The 15,800-nt window shown below is 43.4% G+C and overlaps 1 protein-coding gene across 2 annotated transcripts in view; it reads left to right on the top strand.

The window, feature by feature from the left end:
* soga1 (suppressor of glucose, autophagy associated 1) overlaps positions 1-7,637 on the top strand; it is a 67,197-nt gene extending 59,560 nt beyond the window's left edge. For both annotated transcript variants that reach the window (XM_051096364.1, XM_051096363.1), the window contains exons 12-14: positions 398-468; positions 1,402-2,836; positions 4,119-7,637. In XM_051096364.1, coding sequence (XP_050952321.1) covers positions 398-468; positions 1,402-2,836; positions 4,119-4,271 — 1,659 coding nt within the window. In that variant the 3' untranslated portion in view covers positions 4,272-7,637. The remainder of the gene's footprint in view (positions 1-397; positions 469-1,401; positions 2,837-4,118) is intronic.
* The last annotated feature ends 8,163 nt before the right edge of the window (positions 7,638-15,800 follow it).

Genomic DNA, 15,800 nt, shown 5'->3' with positions numbered 1-15,800 from the left:
AAGAAGCCTGAGACAGTGTGGTCAGTGTGTCTGTACTAACCACCCTGTATGTAGTGAGGCTGGAAAAAGAGATGAGACTGTATAGTTTTTCTCTACGTGTTTTTGTGACAGTCCAGCTCAGTGCTCTAATTTCTATTTTTGATATGACATCCTGAATGAGAAAAGTCTAATACCATGCCTCATTGAGAGAAGTTGGGTCATTTACATAGATGTGGTGAACCATACCTCTATCATTACCCCTGCAGAGGAAACTAGTTGTTTTGAATGACCTCATTTCCTAAAGAGAATATCGTCTGACTCAGTAATACCACATGAATGAATGGGAGTACTGTGCGGGGGGATGACCATGGCATGCTGCTCTGTAAAGCATCACTAAAATAGATAATTTCCTTTTCAGTCTCTTCATGACAAAACATCTGAGAAAGAAATCTCAGCAGATGCTGCCACCAGTGGTTCAGGACTGCAAAGGTAAAATGACTTGATTAATGGATTTGTTCACTTCCGTAATGTACTCACCCCCATGTTATCCAAAATGTTCATGTATTTCTTTCTTCAGTCGTAAAGAAATTAAGTTTTTTGAGGAAAACATTCCAGGATTTTTCTCCATATAGTGGACTTCAGTGGTAGTCAATGGGTTGAAGATCCAAATTGCAGTTTAAATGCAGCTTCAAATGGTTCTACATGATCCCTGCCGAGGAATAAGGGTCTTACACAGTGAAACCATTGGTTGTTTTCTTAAAAAAAAAGTTCTAATTTTTAACCACAAATGCTCATCCTGCACTAGCAATGCATATGCAGGACATCCCACATTATGTAATCACGTTGGAAAGGTTGGGCGTGATTAGTTCTTCGTCTGTGTGCTTCGATTCAAAAAGGGAGGGTAGGGCGAAGAACTCCATCTGATAATCTCCTCCAACTTCAAAATCATCCAACATCATTGTTTTTTTGTAAAGACCGTTTGACTTGCACATTCGATTTGTAAACACTGGCTCAGTACTTCTGCTTATGCCATGCGCGACCTTTCCAATGTGATTGCGTAATGCGTGAGGTCAAGCTTGTACAAGACAAGCATCTGTGGTTAAAAAGTATAAACATTTTTATTGTTTTTTAGAAAATGGCCAATCGTTTTGCTAGATAAGACCCTTATTCCTTGGCTAGGATCATGTATAGCTCTTTGAAGCGGCACTGAAACTGCAATTTGGACTTTCAACCCATTGGCTCCAATTGAAGTCCACTACATGGAGAAAAATCAAAAACCTTAATTTCTTTTCAACTGAAGAAAGAAAGACATGAACATCCTGGATGACATAGTGGTGAGTAAATTATCAGGAAATTGTGCCTTGTTTTATCACATATCAGACAAAGACTATTTTTATGATAATCCCCACTCTCTCATTACAGGACCAAATCAATTTCTGCCCTCACTGAATTTAAGAATTTACTGGACACCAGTCTGCTCCTTTCTGGTCACAAGGTCAGTGGAGTACCAGAGTGCAATGTTGCACAGCATCAAACTACTGCTTCCGCCTCCATTCTGGCTCGCACCGACTTAAGTGATCTCAATAAGAAGAATTGGAAGTACCTGACCAATGATTCTGCAATGCTGGAGAAGGGTGATCAGTTTAAGACATGGGACTGCCCAAGCACCAACTCTAACAGCAGCTTCCCCGGACTGGAGTTGAGCAAGGAGTACATCCAGAGAAGCTACACTGCTCCAGACAGGACGGGTATTCGCATCTATTACAGTCCTCCAACTGTGAGGAGAATGGAAAGGAGGCCAGTCAAAGAAAAATCCCAGCAGGATCCTCAACAAGGACCATCATCTAGAGACACAGCCATGACTGCTGCATCTGCACCTTTATCGACCACTTCCTCATCCACTTATGAGCAGTGGTTGAGCTCACTTTCACAGCAGCATAGAGATCTGCTTGAAGGACGGACGGTAGGTTCTGCACCATTCCACGGATTGGAAATTTCAGGCAACCTTAGTGATGACATGAAGGAGATGACCAACTGTGTGCGACAGGCCATTCGTTCCAGTTCTCTGGAGAGGAAGTGCAGCAAAGATACTGGGAGCCAGACAGTTGGTGTTTCAAGTACAGGAACGCAAACAGCACAGTTTGTCAGCATTGGCCTACAAACCGATGGCCCAATTTCAACAACTAGAGGCCTTCAAGGGAAAGCATGGTCTCCTCGTCCGTCCACCTCACTTTCATCTGCACGCTCCCGACAGATCTCTTCATCTCTAGAGAAAGTCCACAGTCGCATAGATAGACCATGTTGCTCACCCAAATATGGCTCACCTAAGCTTACCCGCAGGGTCTCCACCTCCTCCTCCAAACTCGAGACCTCCTCAACCTCCTCAAGGGACCGCAGTGTATGGAACCTTCATAACCGTAGTGGATCTCAAAACGGGTCTGCCTGGGCACGTTCCACCACCACCCGGGACAGCCCAGTGCTTAGTGGCCTCAATGATGGCTTGACCAGTCTCTTCAGTGTAGTGGAACACTCCGGAAGTGTTGAATCATTATGGAAAGCAGATCCATGCCCAGGAAGACAAGCTGCTGGAAAACCCTCATGTCCTAGCATAGGTATCGGTCTAGGAGAAGCGGGAGCTCAGAAGTACGGCATGGTCCAGGAGTTTCTCCGCAATGTTTGCGGCAGGACTGTGCCAGCAGGCACCATGGACGAACCAAAGCCTGAATGCATACCTGGAGCCTTGATTGGCACAGACAACATCACGAAGATTGTCAATAAGAGGTTTATGAAAACACAAAGAGAAGAGTTTGTCACCACCGGAAAGGATGTGATGAGCTCAAGCTCTAGTACTCTGGAGGTAAGACAGTCTAAAACAAGTTCTAGTGTCACCACTGTTGATCTGGGTTGTGTTTCCCAAAAGCATTGTAAGCTTATACATTGTAGACCCATTGAAACCAATGGAGCTACGATCAACTTAGACTTACGATGCTTTTGAGAAACAGAGCCCTGGTTGATTGCTTTAATCATGAACATCTGATTGTGTCTTCCTCCAAAGCAGGGGTTTCCAAACTGTCCTAAACGGCTGGTGTCTTGCAGAGTTTAGCTCCAACTCTAATTAAACACACCTGAACCAGCTAATCAAGAGGGGCTTTTGCATTGGAAGAACCTTTTCATATATATTAGAACTACTGGCGGAAGTACTCACTTTTTGGTGATTTCCCACCACAAGAACTAGGAACGGTTTTAGTTCTAGGAACTCCATTTGGGGGAACTAAATTAACGTTTACTTCACAGTAGGGTCTAAAACAGTTCTATAGGAACTACCAGTGACGTAAGTGTACGCTGATTAGCCAAACTCATACAAAACACATGGTACCTGGCATTTTTAAAACGCTATTTAAAAATATTCACTACACCAACATGGAAAACAGCGATAATGAAATTTAGCTACATCTTGTTCTTTTCTCAGCCTCTATGATATGTAAGATTTAGTCGGATTTTCTTGCTCTTTTAGTGTAAAGCGTGCGTTTACATTCCATCTCCGTTATCACGAAACCAATGACACAAAAAAAACCAGCCCAGATCACGCCATCCTCCATTCACCGGTTCTTGACATTTGTAAATGGCGTGAATAAAGGCATTGTTGTCGGCTGCTTCAGAGTTCCTGCTGCCAGTGTGAATACAACCAGGTAAATGGCCCGAGGGGGAAATTGGTTCTCTAGGAATCACCATGCTGGCTACTTCCTAGAACTATGTGAATGAATTAATGAATGAGGCATTTATATAGCGCTTTCACTGTGTATTGCTGTACACCCAAAGCGCTTTACAGTCATATGGGGGATCTCTCCACAACCACCACCAGTGTGTAGCATCCACTTGGATGATGCGACGGCAGCCATAGCACTATGGTGCCAGTGCGTCCACCACACACCAGCTACAGGTGGAGAGGATGTGATGCGAAAGCCCCTAAGGTCTTACCAGGCATGCTAGAAACTTCCAGGCAGGTGTGTTGAGGCAAGTTGGAGCTAAACTCTGCAGAACAGCAGCCCTCCAGGACCGAGTTTGGAGACCCTTGCTCCAAAGCATAAACCCTGAATTAAGTAAATATTTAAAAAAAATTTCATCTTTTTTCTTTGCAGGATTCAGTTTGTGACTGCAGCTCACAAACTGTCACTACCTGTTTTGCCCGCCACTCCCGCTCCACCACACGACTTACACATGGCCAGTGCAAACATCGAGCGCAAGAGTCACCCATGGGAACCGAAGAACGATGCGATACCAGTAATGAATGAGGATGAGGGTGGCCTCTTCTGACACCCAAAAAGTATACAAAGACTCAATGCTCATCCCACACACACTGCCACACAAATCCACTGCCACATACGCCAATACACACAGACACACCTTTAAACAAACACACACATACTTCATACCTTCACTAAAAGTCTTCAGGGTTACAACAATGGGACCTTGAAGAATTCCTGCATCTGGAGAGTTTCCAAACCCAGACCTCAGTGTAACCAGCACACTTTAATGCCAAGGAAGGGGAAAGAGTTGACCTCCCCTTTAGGTCCACCAATCCACTTTCAAACCAGTCAGATTTCACATTGTAAGTCCGTCATTCCAGAGTTAACCAGCCAGACCTGCCTTTAAAGCCCATCATTCTACCATTCCACAGTCATCCAGTCAGACCTCTTCTTTAAACCATTCCTCTGTTCTTCATCCAGCCAACAGGACAGCTTAGCCAGCTATTACAGTCCCCATGGAAGAACTTGAGTAATCCAAACCAAGCCGACACCAGGTCTTAATGAAATCATGTAGATATAAAGGGAACACGCAGCATGCAACTAAACAAACCAAGAACCTCAACATGGACTTTTGGTAAGATTGATTTCCTTTGATAACTGCCCAGTGGCTCTTACATTTCACCAAAAACAGCATTGCTTGGAGTAGCTGTAAAATGTCCCATAACCAGCCCTTGATGGATTCTACAAGTGTACCATTTTTGAGTCTACAATGGACCACTTTTGCCTTCATTGGTTAAGAAAAATTGGTCTTTTGGGAAAGTGTTCAGCTTTACCAAATCCAACATGGTATCAATTTGTTTTTTTCTCTAACAAGCTTGTTTCAGCCACTGTATAGACTCTGCAAATACTTAAGACCATCTTCCATTTTCAAACCAGCCAAAATATGAAACTCGGAATCTACCCTTGGATTTCTCTAAAAAAAGGACTGGATGATGTCATACTGCATTATGAATCTGTCCTTTTTAAAACTTAATATTCTTATTATGCTGTCTGAAGATGTCTACGATGAGCACGTTGGTAGCTGTAGAGTAGGATAGCAGTTGTTTTGTTTGCTTTGGTACTGTGTTTGAAGTGTTTGAACATTAGGCCACTAATACAAAAATCTCCATTCCCTGGCTAGGATGTCCTCATGAATTTTAAGATATAAATGTCAATTTTATTTTTAGTCTCTATTTCTACAGAAGACATGTTGCTGGGTGCATCTTCTGCAATCCTTTTCTTTATTTTCACTGTGTCTACCTCTTCATCGTCCATCATTATGCTGAAATAAACCTAATGGACCTTAGTCAGGGTAGGCGCCAATTTTTTCATTTGATGGAAATGATAATGAGACTGTAAGGGGTTGAAGTATAGTCAGTGTAATAGGTTATACCATTCTGTGTTAGGAATAAACACACAGCATGAGTTGGGAAATTAGACGCGAGTGTAGAAACATTGGTCTAATGCTGCATAGACTGCTGGGTAATAGCTGTGGATTCTGGAAATGTGCACATAAAAGGTGCATGTCGGCCTAAAGGAGGTGCTTGTGAGCTCTGTACGCACCCTATACACCCTGACACTTTGGGACAGGGCCAGACTGTACGTCAGTCTCTCCCAGCCTACGTCGTCTACCCTGACTAAACCCTATAATCCTATTTTCCAGAAGACATCTAAAAGCTTCACAAAATACTCATTATGCAGATACCACATATATAAACAGAGATATGTTAAAGGCTGAAACGCTGAATGCTAATTAATTGGCCATAGTGAGATTTTAAGATTAGTGAGATTTTATCCCAAAATATAATCCATAATCTGACCGTTCATGTAGCTATGCAGTTACCGTGATATGAGTGTGTGCCTCCCTGCATCAGAGTGCAAGTTGTTTGTAATGTGTTTTCTCCAATCTCCAGTTGGAGTGGTGCTGCAGAAATGGAAGTTTAGTCCTTTTCGCTGGTGCTTTTCTTAGATTTGATGACAGTACATTAGAGGAAACATTTTTGTATGCATTTCTCGAGCCATGTAAGGATTTGTTGATTCGGCTCTTTTATAAATCGGGCATTAGTAGAGTTTCCGAATATTACATTTCTCAATTGTTCAATGTCTGGCCAAAAAAGACAGTCAGATATTATAAACCCAGCCTATTATATCCCAGACAATGTCTCCTCTTTATCTGTCACAGCCTTGCCATATGTCCCACAGCTACCTCTTAACTCAAAAAACTGTATCTAACATTACGTTTAACCCATTCATGTTTCATTTTGAAGGTCACTAGAGTGCCTTTTTTTGAAAAAATTAAAGCAACAAGATCTGTTAGGAGTAGGTTTTTGAGGAACCATCTACTGTTGGCAAATATACATCAGATAGCTACTGAACCCCTTGGTTTTTTGAAAAAAGACAAAATGAGACAAAGTCTGTATTCATAAAGTTAAATGAAGTGCAAGTTCAATCTATAGTGTATATTGTAATTTATCACAGAAGCCAAAATACAGTTTGACGAGTGAAATCTGCTAATGTAATCAGTCCAACCTTTCTTTATAAGCCATTTTAACTTGTTTGAATGTTTCCTGAGTTGAGTCTGATGATGTAGCTTCGCCCACTTATACATATCAGACAAACAGTGTACCGTCTCTTCAAGTGCCCCTTAACTGTTTAGTCTTGGTATTTGTTTTTCTGATTTTGGTCACATGATCTCTGAAAAAAAACAGGGGGAATGACCTTAGTTCAGGAGCCTTTCGTTTGAGCGCTCCCACAGTCAATTTATCAAATGCTGAAGTCTTACATCAAACCCCAATGATGGTTTGAAAATGGAAATTTCCCCAGAAGAATGTAAATGATACCCCGTTACACAGTTTTATAGCAATTTTGAAACCAGTGACAGTAGTTTAAAAGGTCATGTGGTTGGTGGTTTTAGATTTAAAGATGTTGTTTTCATTGGAGCAGCTCTCTGATTGGCCTTCCCGTTCATGATATTGGTCTCCATCACTCTTGTGTCGTCACAACATCTTGTTTTAATGCCTAGCAATATATACAACACCTTGTCGCTTATTGTTGTCAATATCGTTTATTATTGTCAATATCGCTAAATTATTATAAAGAGAATGCGTGTATATTTCTTTTTTGTTTCCATTTGAAATCTCTTTCGGATGAAAAAGATGATTACAGATGGACACTGAGAAACCTTTCTAAATGTTTGAAATCAAATATACTGTAAATAAATACACAATTTGTACTCTTTCTATCCTCGTGTAGGAAATGTTGAATGTCTCTGCCAACTTGAGCTTGAATTCTGTACCTTTCCTCACCTGAATTAAAAACATGAGAAGATTTTGTGTAAATAGAAACATTTTAAAAATAAAAACGCTGAAAATTTCTTCTGTTTTTTTGTCCTTTTTTATATCTGTTTGGTATGGAAGTCTGTTTCCACCACTGAATAAAAAAATGTAAAAAAAAAGGTAATTGTGACTTTATCACAAGAATTATGAAATGTAAATTTGCAATTCTGAGAAATTAAGTCAGAATTGTGAGACAAACTCAATTTGTCTTGATATGTTCTCAGATATGCTCTCTGACTGATATGTTCTTATATCTCACAATTTTGACTTTAACACACAATTAGGAGTTTTTAAGTCAGAACTATAAGATATAAATTCGCAATTCTGAAAACATATCAGTCTTTTTTTTTCCCCTCAAAGTTGGACTTTATAACGCAATTGCGAGTTTGTATCTCACAATTCTGAGAAAAAAAGTCTGAATTGCGAGATTTAAACTTGCATTTGCGAGAAAAAGTAAGAATTGGAAGATACAAACTTGCAATTGCACGAAAAAGTCAGAATTGCAAGATTTAACCTCACAATTGTGAGAAAAAAATCTAAATTGCGAGATACAAACACATTTGCAAGCAAAAAAAAGTCAGAATTGCAAGATTTAACCTCACATTTGTGAAAAAAGTCTGAATTGCGAGATACAAACTCACAATTGGGAAAAAAAGTCCGAATTGCAAGATTTAAACTTGCATTTGTGAGAAAAAGTACGAATTGGAAGATACAAACTTGCAATTGCGCAAAAAAGTCAGAATTGCGAGATTTAACCTCACAATTGTGAGAAAAAAAAATCAAAATTGCGAGATACAAACTCACATTTGCAAGCAAAAAAAAGTCAGAATGGCAAGATTTAACCTCACATTTGCGAAAAAAAGTCTGAATTGCGAGATACAAACTCGCAATTGGAAAGAAAAGTCGGAATTGCAAGATTTAAACTTGCATTTGCGAGAAAAAGTACGAATTGGAAGATACAAACTTGCAATTGCGTGAAAAAGTCTGCATCGTGAAATTTAAACTTGCAATTGCATGAAAGAGTCAGAATTGCAAGATTTAACCTTGCAATTGTGAGAAAAAGTCAGAATTGTGAGATACAAACTCACATTTGCAAGAAAAAAAGTCAGAATTGCAAGATTTAAACTTGCATTTGTGAGAAAAAGTCAAAAAGAATTGTGAGATAAAATTGTTTTTACACAATTAACGAATCAGCATACTATAACTGTTCTTGTTATGTGAATGTTATGAAGAAAGTAATTAGCACTGATTACTTGATTTCTACAAAAGAGTAAGTGCCATTAAAATTAATCACTTTCTACTTCAAGAATATATTTTTATAATTCACTTTTTTTACATATTCAATCTGTGCTCATCAAGCCATTTTACTGCGTTTTAGCACATTCTTTTAATTTATGCTTAAATGCATTTAAGTAAATGCATCTGTTGTGGAGAAAATTACTCATCTCTTTATTCCCCTTTGGAATAAAGATGGTGGAAAACAAAATGAAGCGGGTAGAAAGAGTGACGGGGTGGTGTGTTAAATGTAGCTCTAGGATATAATGGTTCATGTCCAGCTGTGGACTGTGAGTCTCAGTCCAGCTGGATTCCTTCTTCCTACATCACACACACACACACACACACTAGCTGATAAAGGGAGCACGGAAAGGAATCTCAAAATAATTTGCATGTCATTGCATGTGTGTGTGGTGTAGGGTTCACTTGGGAAGAACATCTGTGATTTTCTTCAGGGTCATTTCCATGCCCGCCAAGATTTCCTTTTTTTGAAAATAAACGAGTTTACATTTGAATCTGAGTGCGGAGAGAGAGAGAGAGAGAGAAGACAGAGATACAGGATATGACCAAACAGTTGCATCATTCAAAAAAAAAGAGATTTCCTGTTGCAATGTGATGACACCGGCATTAACATTCATAGTGTGATTCAGCAGGAGAGGGAGAGAAGAAAAGGGAAAAAGAAACCGTAAGGGAAAAGCTAAGGCTCTGAATGTCATATGAGGGTTTTTGCTTTCAAGCTGTGATGCACAGCAATAATACATTCCATTTCATTCTCCGCTGAGCATAAACACACACACGCACACAGATTGCAAACAGTACTGTCTTGCCCATGCAAATGGGCTGGATGAGCTTCAGTTCAACAATCTAGTAAGTTTAAATCAGTGACTGTTCGTGTTCATTTCTACATTTTAGAAATAATGTGTGGCCTTGGAGTTTTATTTTGAAATGCTATTGCTATTTTTTTTTTTTACCATTCATCACACCATTACTTTAATAGGTTTAGTTTTTTCTATAGTATTGTATGTGTTTTATGAGAAAATGCAGAAACGGTCTGTTCTGCCTTTTTATGCTGACATTATAAGACATTTGCTTCTTTAAAAATAATTCAATAACCAAAACAACTATTACACTTTTATTATTATCTGAATGGGGACTGAGTTGTTGCCACAAATATATACTACTAAGTACAAATATGCACTACAGTTTTTGAACAGTAAGATTTTTAAAGTTTTTTAAAAAAAAGTTTTTTAGTCTCTTCTGCTCACCAAGCCTGCATTTATTTAATCCGAAGTGCAGCAAAACGAGTAATTTTTAAAAATATTTTTACTATTTAAAGGAATTGTTTTCTATTTGAATATATTTTAAGACGTTATTTTTAGCACCATTCACATGTTCACCATTCCAGTCACATGGTTTTTCAGAAATCATTCTAATATTCTGATTTGCTGCTCAAAAAATATTTATTATTATGTTAAAAACAGAAAGTTCAGAAGAACAGCATTTATCTCAAATAGAAATCTTTTGTAACATTATAAATGATTTTATCATCACTTTTAATTAATCTAAAGCATCCTTGCTAAATAAAAGTAAAGTTTTCTATCATTAATAATAATAATAATAATAATAATAAACGTCTCAGGTTACGTATGTAACCCTGGTTCCCCAAGGGAACGAGACGCCGCGTCGAAACGCTAGGGGCCGCCACGTAGACCTTCAGGGTGGAGTGGGATAACCCTGCGGAAAGCCTATCCTGCAGGAACTCCAGCACTGTACCAACTGGGCAGTTAACTGGGTCCTGCTGGTGGCGTTCGCACCAAGAAGTGAAAAGCCTCCACTTCAAGGCATAAAGTTTCCTCGTAGAGGGAGCTCTAGATTGGAGGATGGTCTCAACAACCTCGGTTGAGAGACTGGAAGCTAAAAGGTGTGCCCCCTCAGGGGCCACACCCAAAGTTTCCACAGCTCCGGGCGAGGGTGGAACACAGAGCCCCCCGCCTGTGAGAGGAGATCCCTCCTGACGGGAATCTCCCATGGAGAGCCGTCGAGGAGAGAAATCAGGTCCGAGAACCATACTCGGCCCGGCCAGTACGGGGCTACTAGGAGGAGGGACACCCCGTCCCGGCGCACTCTCTCTAGAACTCCCGGGAGCAGAGCGATCGGGGGAAAAGCGTACAGACGAAGCCTCGGCCACATCTGTACCATGGCATCCAGCCCCAGGGGAGCTGGATGAACTAGAGAGTACCAGAGGGAACATTGCGTGTTCTCCCTCGTGGCAAAAAGGTCCACTTGGGCTGGACCAAACACTCTCCAAATCTGCTTCACCACCTCGGGGTGAAGCATCCATTCCCCGGGCCTCGGCCCCTGTCTCGACAGGATGTCTGCTCCCACATTGAGATACCCCGGCAAGTAAACTGCTCTCAGCGAGAGGAGTTTGCCCCGGGACCACACAAGGATCTGGTGCGCCAGCTTGTACAAGGGGCGCGAACGCAGGCCTCCCTGGTGGTTGATGTAAGAGACCACCGCTGTGTTGTCGGTGCGGACCAACACATGGCGGTCTCTTAGGTCCGGGAGAAAGTGCTTCAGTGCTTGGAACACGGCCAGCATCTCCAGGCAATTTATGTGCCAAGTGAGTTGGTGACCTCTCCACAGACCGCGGGCGGTGTGGCCACTCATGACCGCACCCCAACCGGTGAGGGAAGCATCTGTCGCTAGCGTTACGCGGCGACAAGGAGCTCCCAGCACCGGGTCCTGAGACAGGAACCAGGGATTCCTCCACATGTCCAAGGCACGTAGGCATCGCCGCGTGACCTTGATCATGCGAAGCGGGTTTCCCCTCGGGGAGAACCCCCTGGTTTTGAGCCACCACTGTAGGGGTCTCATGTACAGCAGGCCAAAAGGTATCACGTTGGACGCAGCCGCCATCAGACCCAGCAGTTGTTGAAACTGCTTGACAGTGAGTGACCGGCCTACTTTGACTCTCCTGACTGCAGCGAGGATCGACTCTATCCGAGCAGGAGACAACCGTGCCTGCATTGTGGTCGAATCCCATACCACACCTAGATAAGTGGTTCTCTGTAATAGAGACAACACACTTTTCTTGGCGTTCAGTCTCAGCCCCAACTCTTTCATGTGAGCGAGCACAACATCTCGATGCTGAGCCGCTAACTGTTCCGACTGTGCTAGAATTAACCAGTCGTCGATATAGTTTAGTATGCGGATGCCCTGGAGTCGCAACGGAGCCAGAGCTGCATCCACACACTTGGTAAAAGTGCGGGGGGAGAGTGCTAGGCCGAACGGAAGAACCCGATATTGGTATGCTTCGCCCCTGAAAGCAAACCTGAGGAACTTCCTGTGTTGAGGAAGGATGGAGACATGGAAGTACGCGTCTTTCAGATCTATCGTCACAAACCAGTCCTCGGACCTGATTTGTGACACTACTTGCTTGAGAGTAAGCATCCTGAACTTCAGCTTCATGACTGAGCGGTTCAGAACACGAAGATCTAAAATGATCCCCATCCATTTCGGAACAATGAAATACCGGCTGTAGAACCCGGACTCCCTGTCGTGAGGAGGGACCACCTCGATGGCCTCCTTCCTCAGAAGAGAAACTACTTCTTGTTCCATTACCAAACCCTGCTTGGGGCCCACCAAGGTGGGGGAGACCCCGACAAATGGCGGCGGAGGAGCGCCGAACTGTATTCGATACCCTCTTTCTACAGTACGCAGGACCCAAGCAGACACATTGGGCAGTAGTTTCCACGCTGCCAAATGATCTACTAAGGGAACCAGTCTCTCGAGACTGGTCTCTGGTGTTTGTTGAGTCACTAGAACGGTGTCCTGTAACGGTTCCCCGGCAGGAAGCACCTGAACTAGCGGCCCCTGAAACCCCCTCGGGGGTGGCGAGCCCCCCGGCCCCGCTACGTTGCCGGGCGGGAGAAACCGAGGTGTATGCTCGCTGGAGGCCGCTGCGCCCTGAAGCACCGGCAGGGTTAGCAGAACGGTCTCCTGAGGGCACAGGAGGGAGGCGGACACCGAAGAATGCGGTGCACCCCGCCTTTCCCCCCCTTGGGGCTGCCCTCAGCGGTCCTGAATTGTCAGGACCGCTTAGTCGAGGACTTCTTAGACTGCAGCACGACCCTCAGGTCGGGCCTCGCCCTAGAAGTCCCCGACTTAGAGCGTACGACCACTCGCTCTCGATGGGGCGGAGTGCGAGTGGCCACACTCTGTTTCTGTGCGTCGCGGTATGAGGAGCTGGTAGACGGCCGAGGCTGCTCCCGCCCAGCAGCCTCGCGAGCTGGATGGCGGAGGGGGAGGAACCGCTGGAACACCGCCGCTTGCTTACGAGCCTCCTGGTACCTGTCGACGACCGAGTTAACGGAGTCGCCGAACAGGCCAGAAGGCGAAAGCGGGGGCGTCCAGAAGGAAGACCCTGTCCTTTTCTTTCATATCGGACAGGGTCAACCAAAGGTGTCTCTCCGCGGCCACTAGGGCTGCCATAGACCGCCCAATAGCACGAGCGGTCTCCTTAGTGGCGCGGAGAGCAAGATCAGCGGTTCTCCTAACCTCCGCGATGTCAGCGTCTTTGATCTCTTCGCCTTCATCCAGCTCTTTCAGCAGGTCAGCCTGGTATGCCTGCAACACGGACATCGTGTGCAGACACGCACCAGCCTGACCTGCCGCCGTGTTCCCCTTGCCAACCAACGCTGAGGTGACTCGCAGCGGTTTGGTCGGCAATGCCGGAGCCTTAAGAGACGATGCCGAACCGGGGGACAGATAGCTGGCGAGTGTCTGTTCCACCCGTGGCATCGCTCTGTAGCCGCGCTCATCCAGCCCCGCAACACTGCCATAATTGTAGGAAGTGGGGATGAACAAGCGGGCTGAAAACGGAGAATTCCACGATCTTGACACCTCGGTGTGGAGATCGGGAAAGAAAGGAAGGCTCCGGTGGGCTGAAGGTGGCCGAGACTGCAGAAATCTCTCATCTAATCTGCTTCTCTGAGGCTCGGCCTGTGACTCGGTGGGCCAATCTATTTTTAGCTTCTCGACTGCACGAGTCACAGCCTCCAGCAGCTCCTCATACTGCACAGACTGGGGGGTTTCCTCGACGATCTTGACCTCAGCCCCCTCGGAGGATGACAGTCAGACCGTCGAGCCCGATCCGCGAGGGGAAGAAACCGCAGTGCGGGCTTCCGATCCCGCGGACCGGGCTGCGGATCTGCTGGGTGAGGCAGAAGATAGGGGGACACCCGTCTCCATACCCTCCAGCAGATCCAACTGCGATCCCCACGAGCGTAGTGCCCGCTCCGCCTCGGCGGAAGCGGGACCAGACCCGCGAGGAACGCTTTTGAAGGCTCCCTCCTCGAAGTGAGCCTTCCGGGAGCGGAGCGTGCGCATCGGAAGAAGATCGCAGTGCGGGCAATCGGCTTTCTTCTCCATTGGACTGATTACACATGTGATTCAGAGCACGGTCACACTGAAGGCGTTCCCCCTAGCATTTTGACGCGGCTCGAGTTCCTGAAGGGGAATGTTGCTTGAACAGCAAATCAGCATATTAGAATGATTTAAAAGATCATGTGACACTGAAGACGGGAGTAATGATGCTATTTAGCTTTGATCACAGGAATAAATTACATTTTAAAATATATTCAAATAGAAAGCAGGTATTTTAAATAGTAAAAATATTTCACAATATTGATGTTTTTTTATGTATTTTGGATCAAATAAATGCAGAGACTTCTTTAAAAAAATTACAAATCTTACTCTTCAAAAACTTTTGACTTGTAGTGTAATTTTGCATTTAAATTCATTTTTACATTATAATTATTAAATATATATATTTTTTTTTTTTCTGATAATTTTAGGGGATATTTTGGCCTTACCAAGCTCAATAGTTCCACTCTCTAATGGGAATAATCACAGTAATCAATTTTAATTTTAACAAACAAGTATTTTTCTCAGGTATATTTTTATGCTGTGTAGTATCTATGATATCTGGCTAGCATTAGACATTTTGCACTAATTTTAAACCCTGACATTACACTATTTTGAATGCAACAGGAATGCACAAAACTCAAGATGGCTCTAATTTCCGCACAAACCCTTCAATAGCACACTGAAGCTCCTCCCTGGCTCTGATGCTGAGTCAGATGTCCTGTAAGCTCATCCTGATTAGATTGAAATCAGTAGTTTGGGTGAGGTGGCCAAATAGGGCTTATGTAGGTTGAGTAAGAAGAGAGTGACACTGCTTATCTTGTAAATCCTTGCCAAACCCCTGGTAAAAAAGCACTGGAAATTTCTCTCACACAGCATAGATCAGGTAGATTTAACACATGCTCCCATCTCTAAGTAGAAGAACATGTACCATAGTCTAATGTGTCCTGCCACAGTTACATAAACCAAAAATATAGTTCTGTCTTGACAACTCTCTGAATATTTCAGCATGATAAAGGATATGACAATTTCAATGTATTTGGCCTTGGCAGAATAGATCTGCTATGCTGCTGCTGTTTGTTGTTGCTGTTGTTGTAAATTATTGCTGCTGCTGCTGCAAAGTGAGTACAGGAAGTTGCTACTGCCAATACATACACTGATACACTGCTTGAGTATTTAAGAAATACATCTGCTGCACAAATAGCATTTATAATAACCGTAGCAGATCTAAACGGGTGGAGCTGGGGAGGTGGAGGGTTTCAGAGGAACTCTGAGAGCATGCTGCAAAATGCTCTAGTGAATGCTAACCAGATATTTACATGTAAAGCAGCAAGCTGACTGGCTGCGTATGCAACATGAACCATCAGCTTGTGAAAAGTAGTTTTACACTGAATATCATCATTTTGCATTAACGATTCATCAGCCTGTGCCATCTAGAGTCTCATGACAGAACTTGTATTTACACCTCTCAAAATAACATTAAAAATCTCTAACACAG

The sequence above is a fragment of the Labeo rohita genome, chromosome 23 (genome assembly GCF_022985175.1).
Source record: "Labeo rohita strain BAU-BD-2019 chromosome 23, IGBB_LRoh.1.0, whole genome shotgun sequence".
NCBI lineage: Eukaryota > Metazoa > Chordata > Actinopteri > Cypriniformes > Cyprinidae > Labeo > Labeo rohita.
This window is presented reverse-complemented; position numbering and strand designations above follow the sequence as displayed.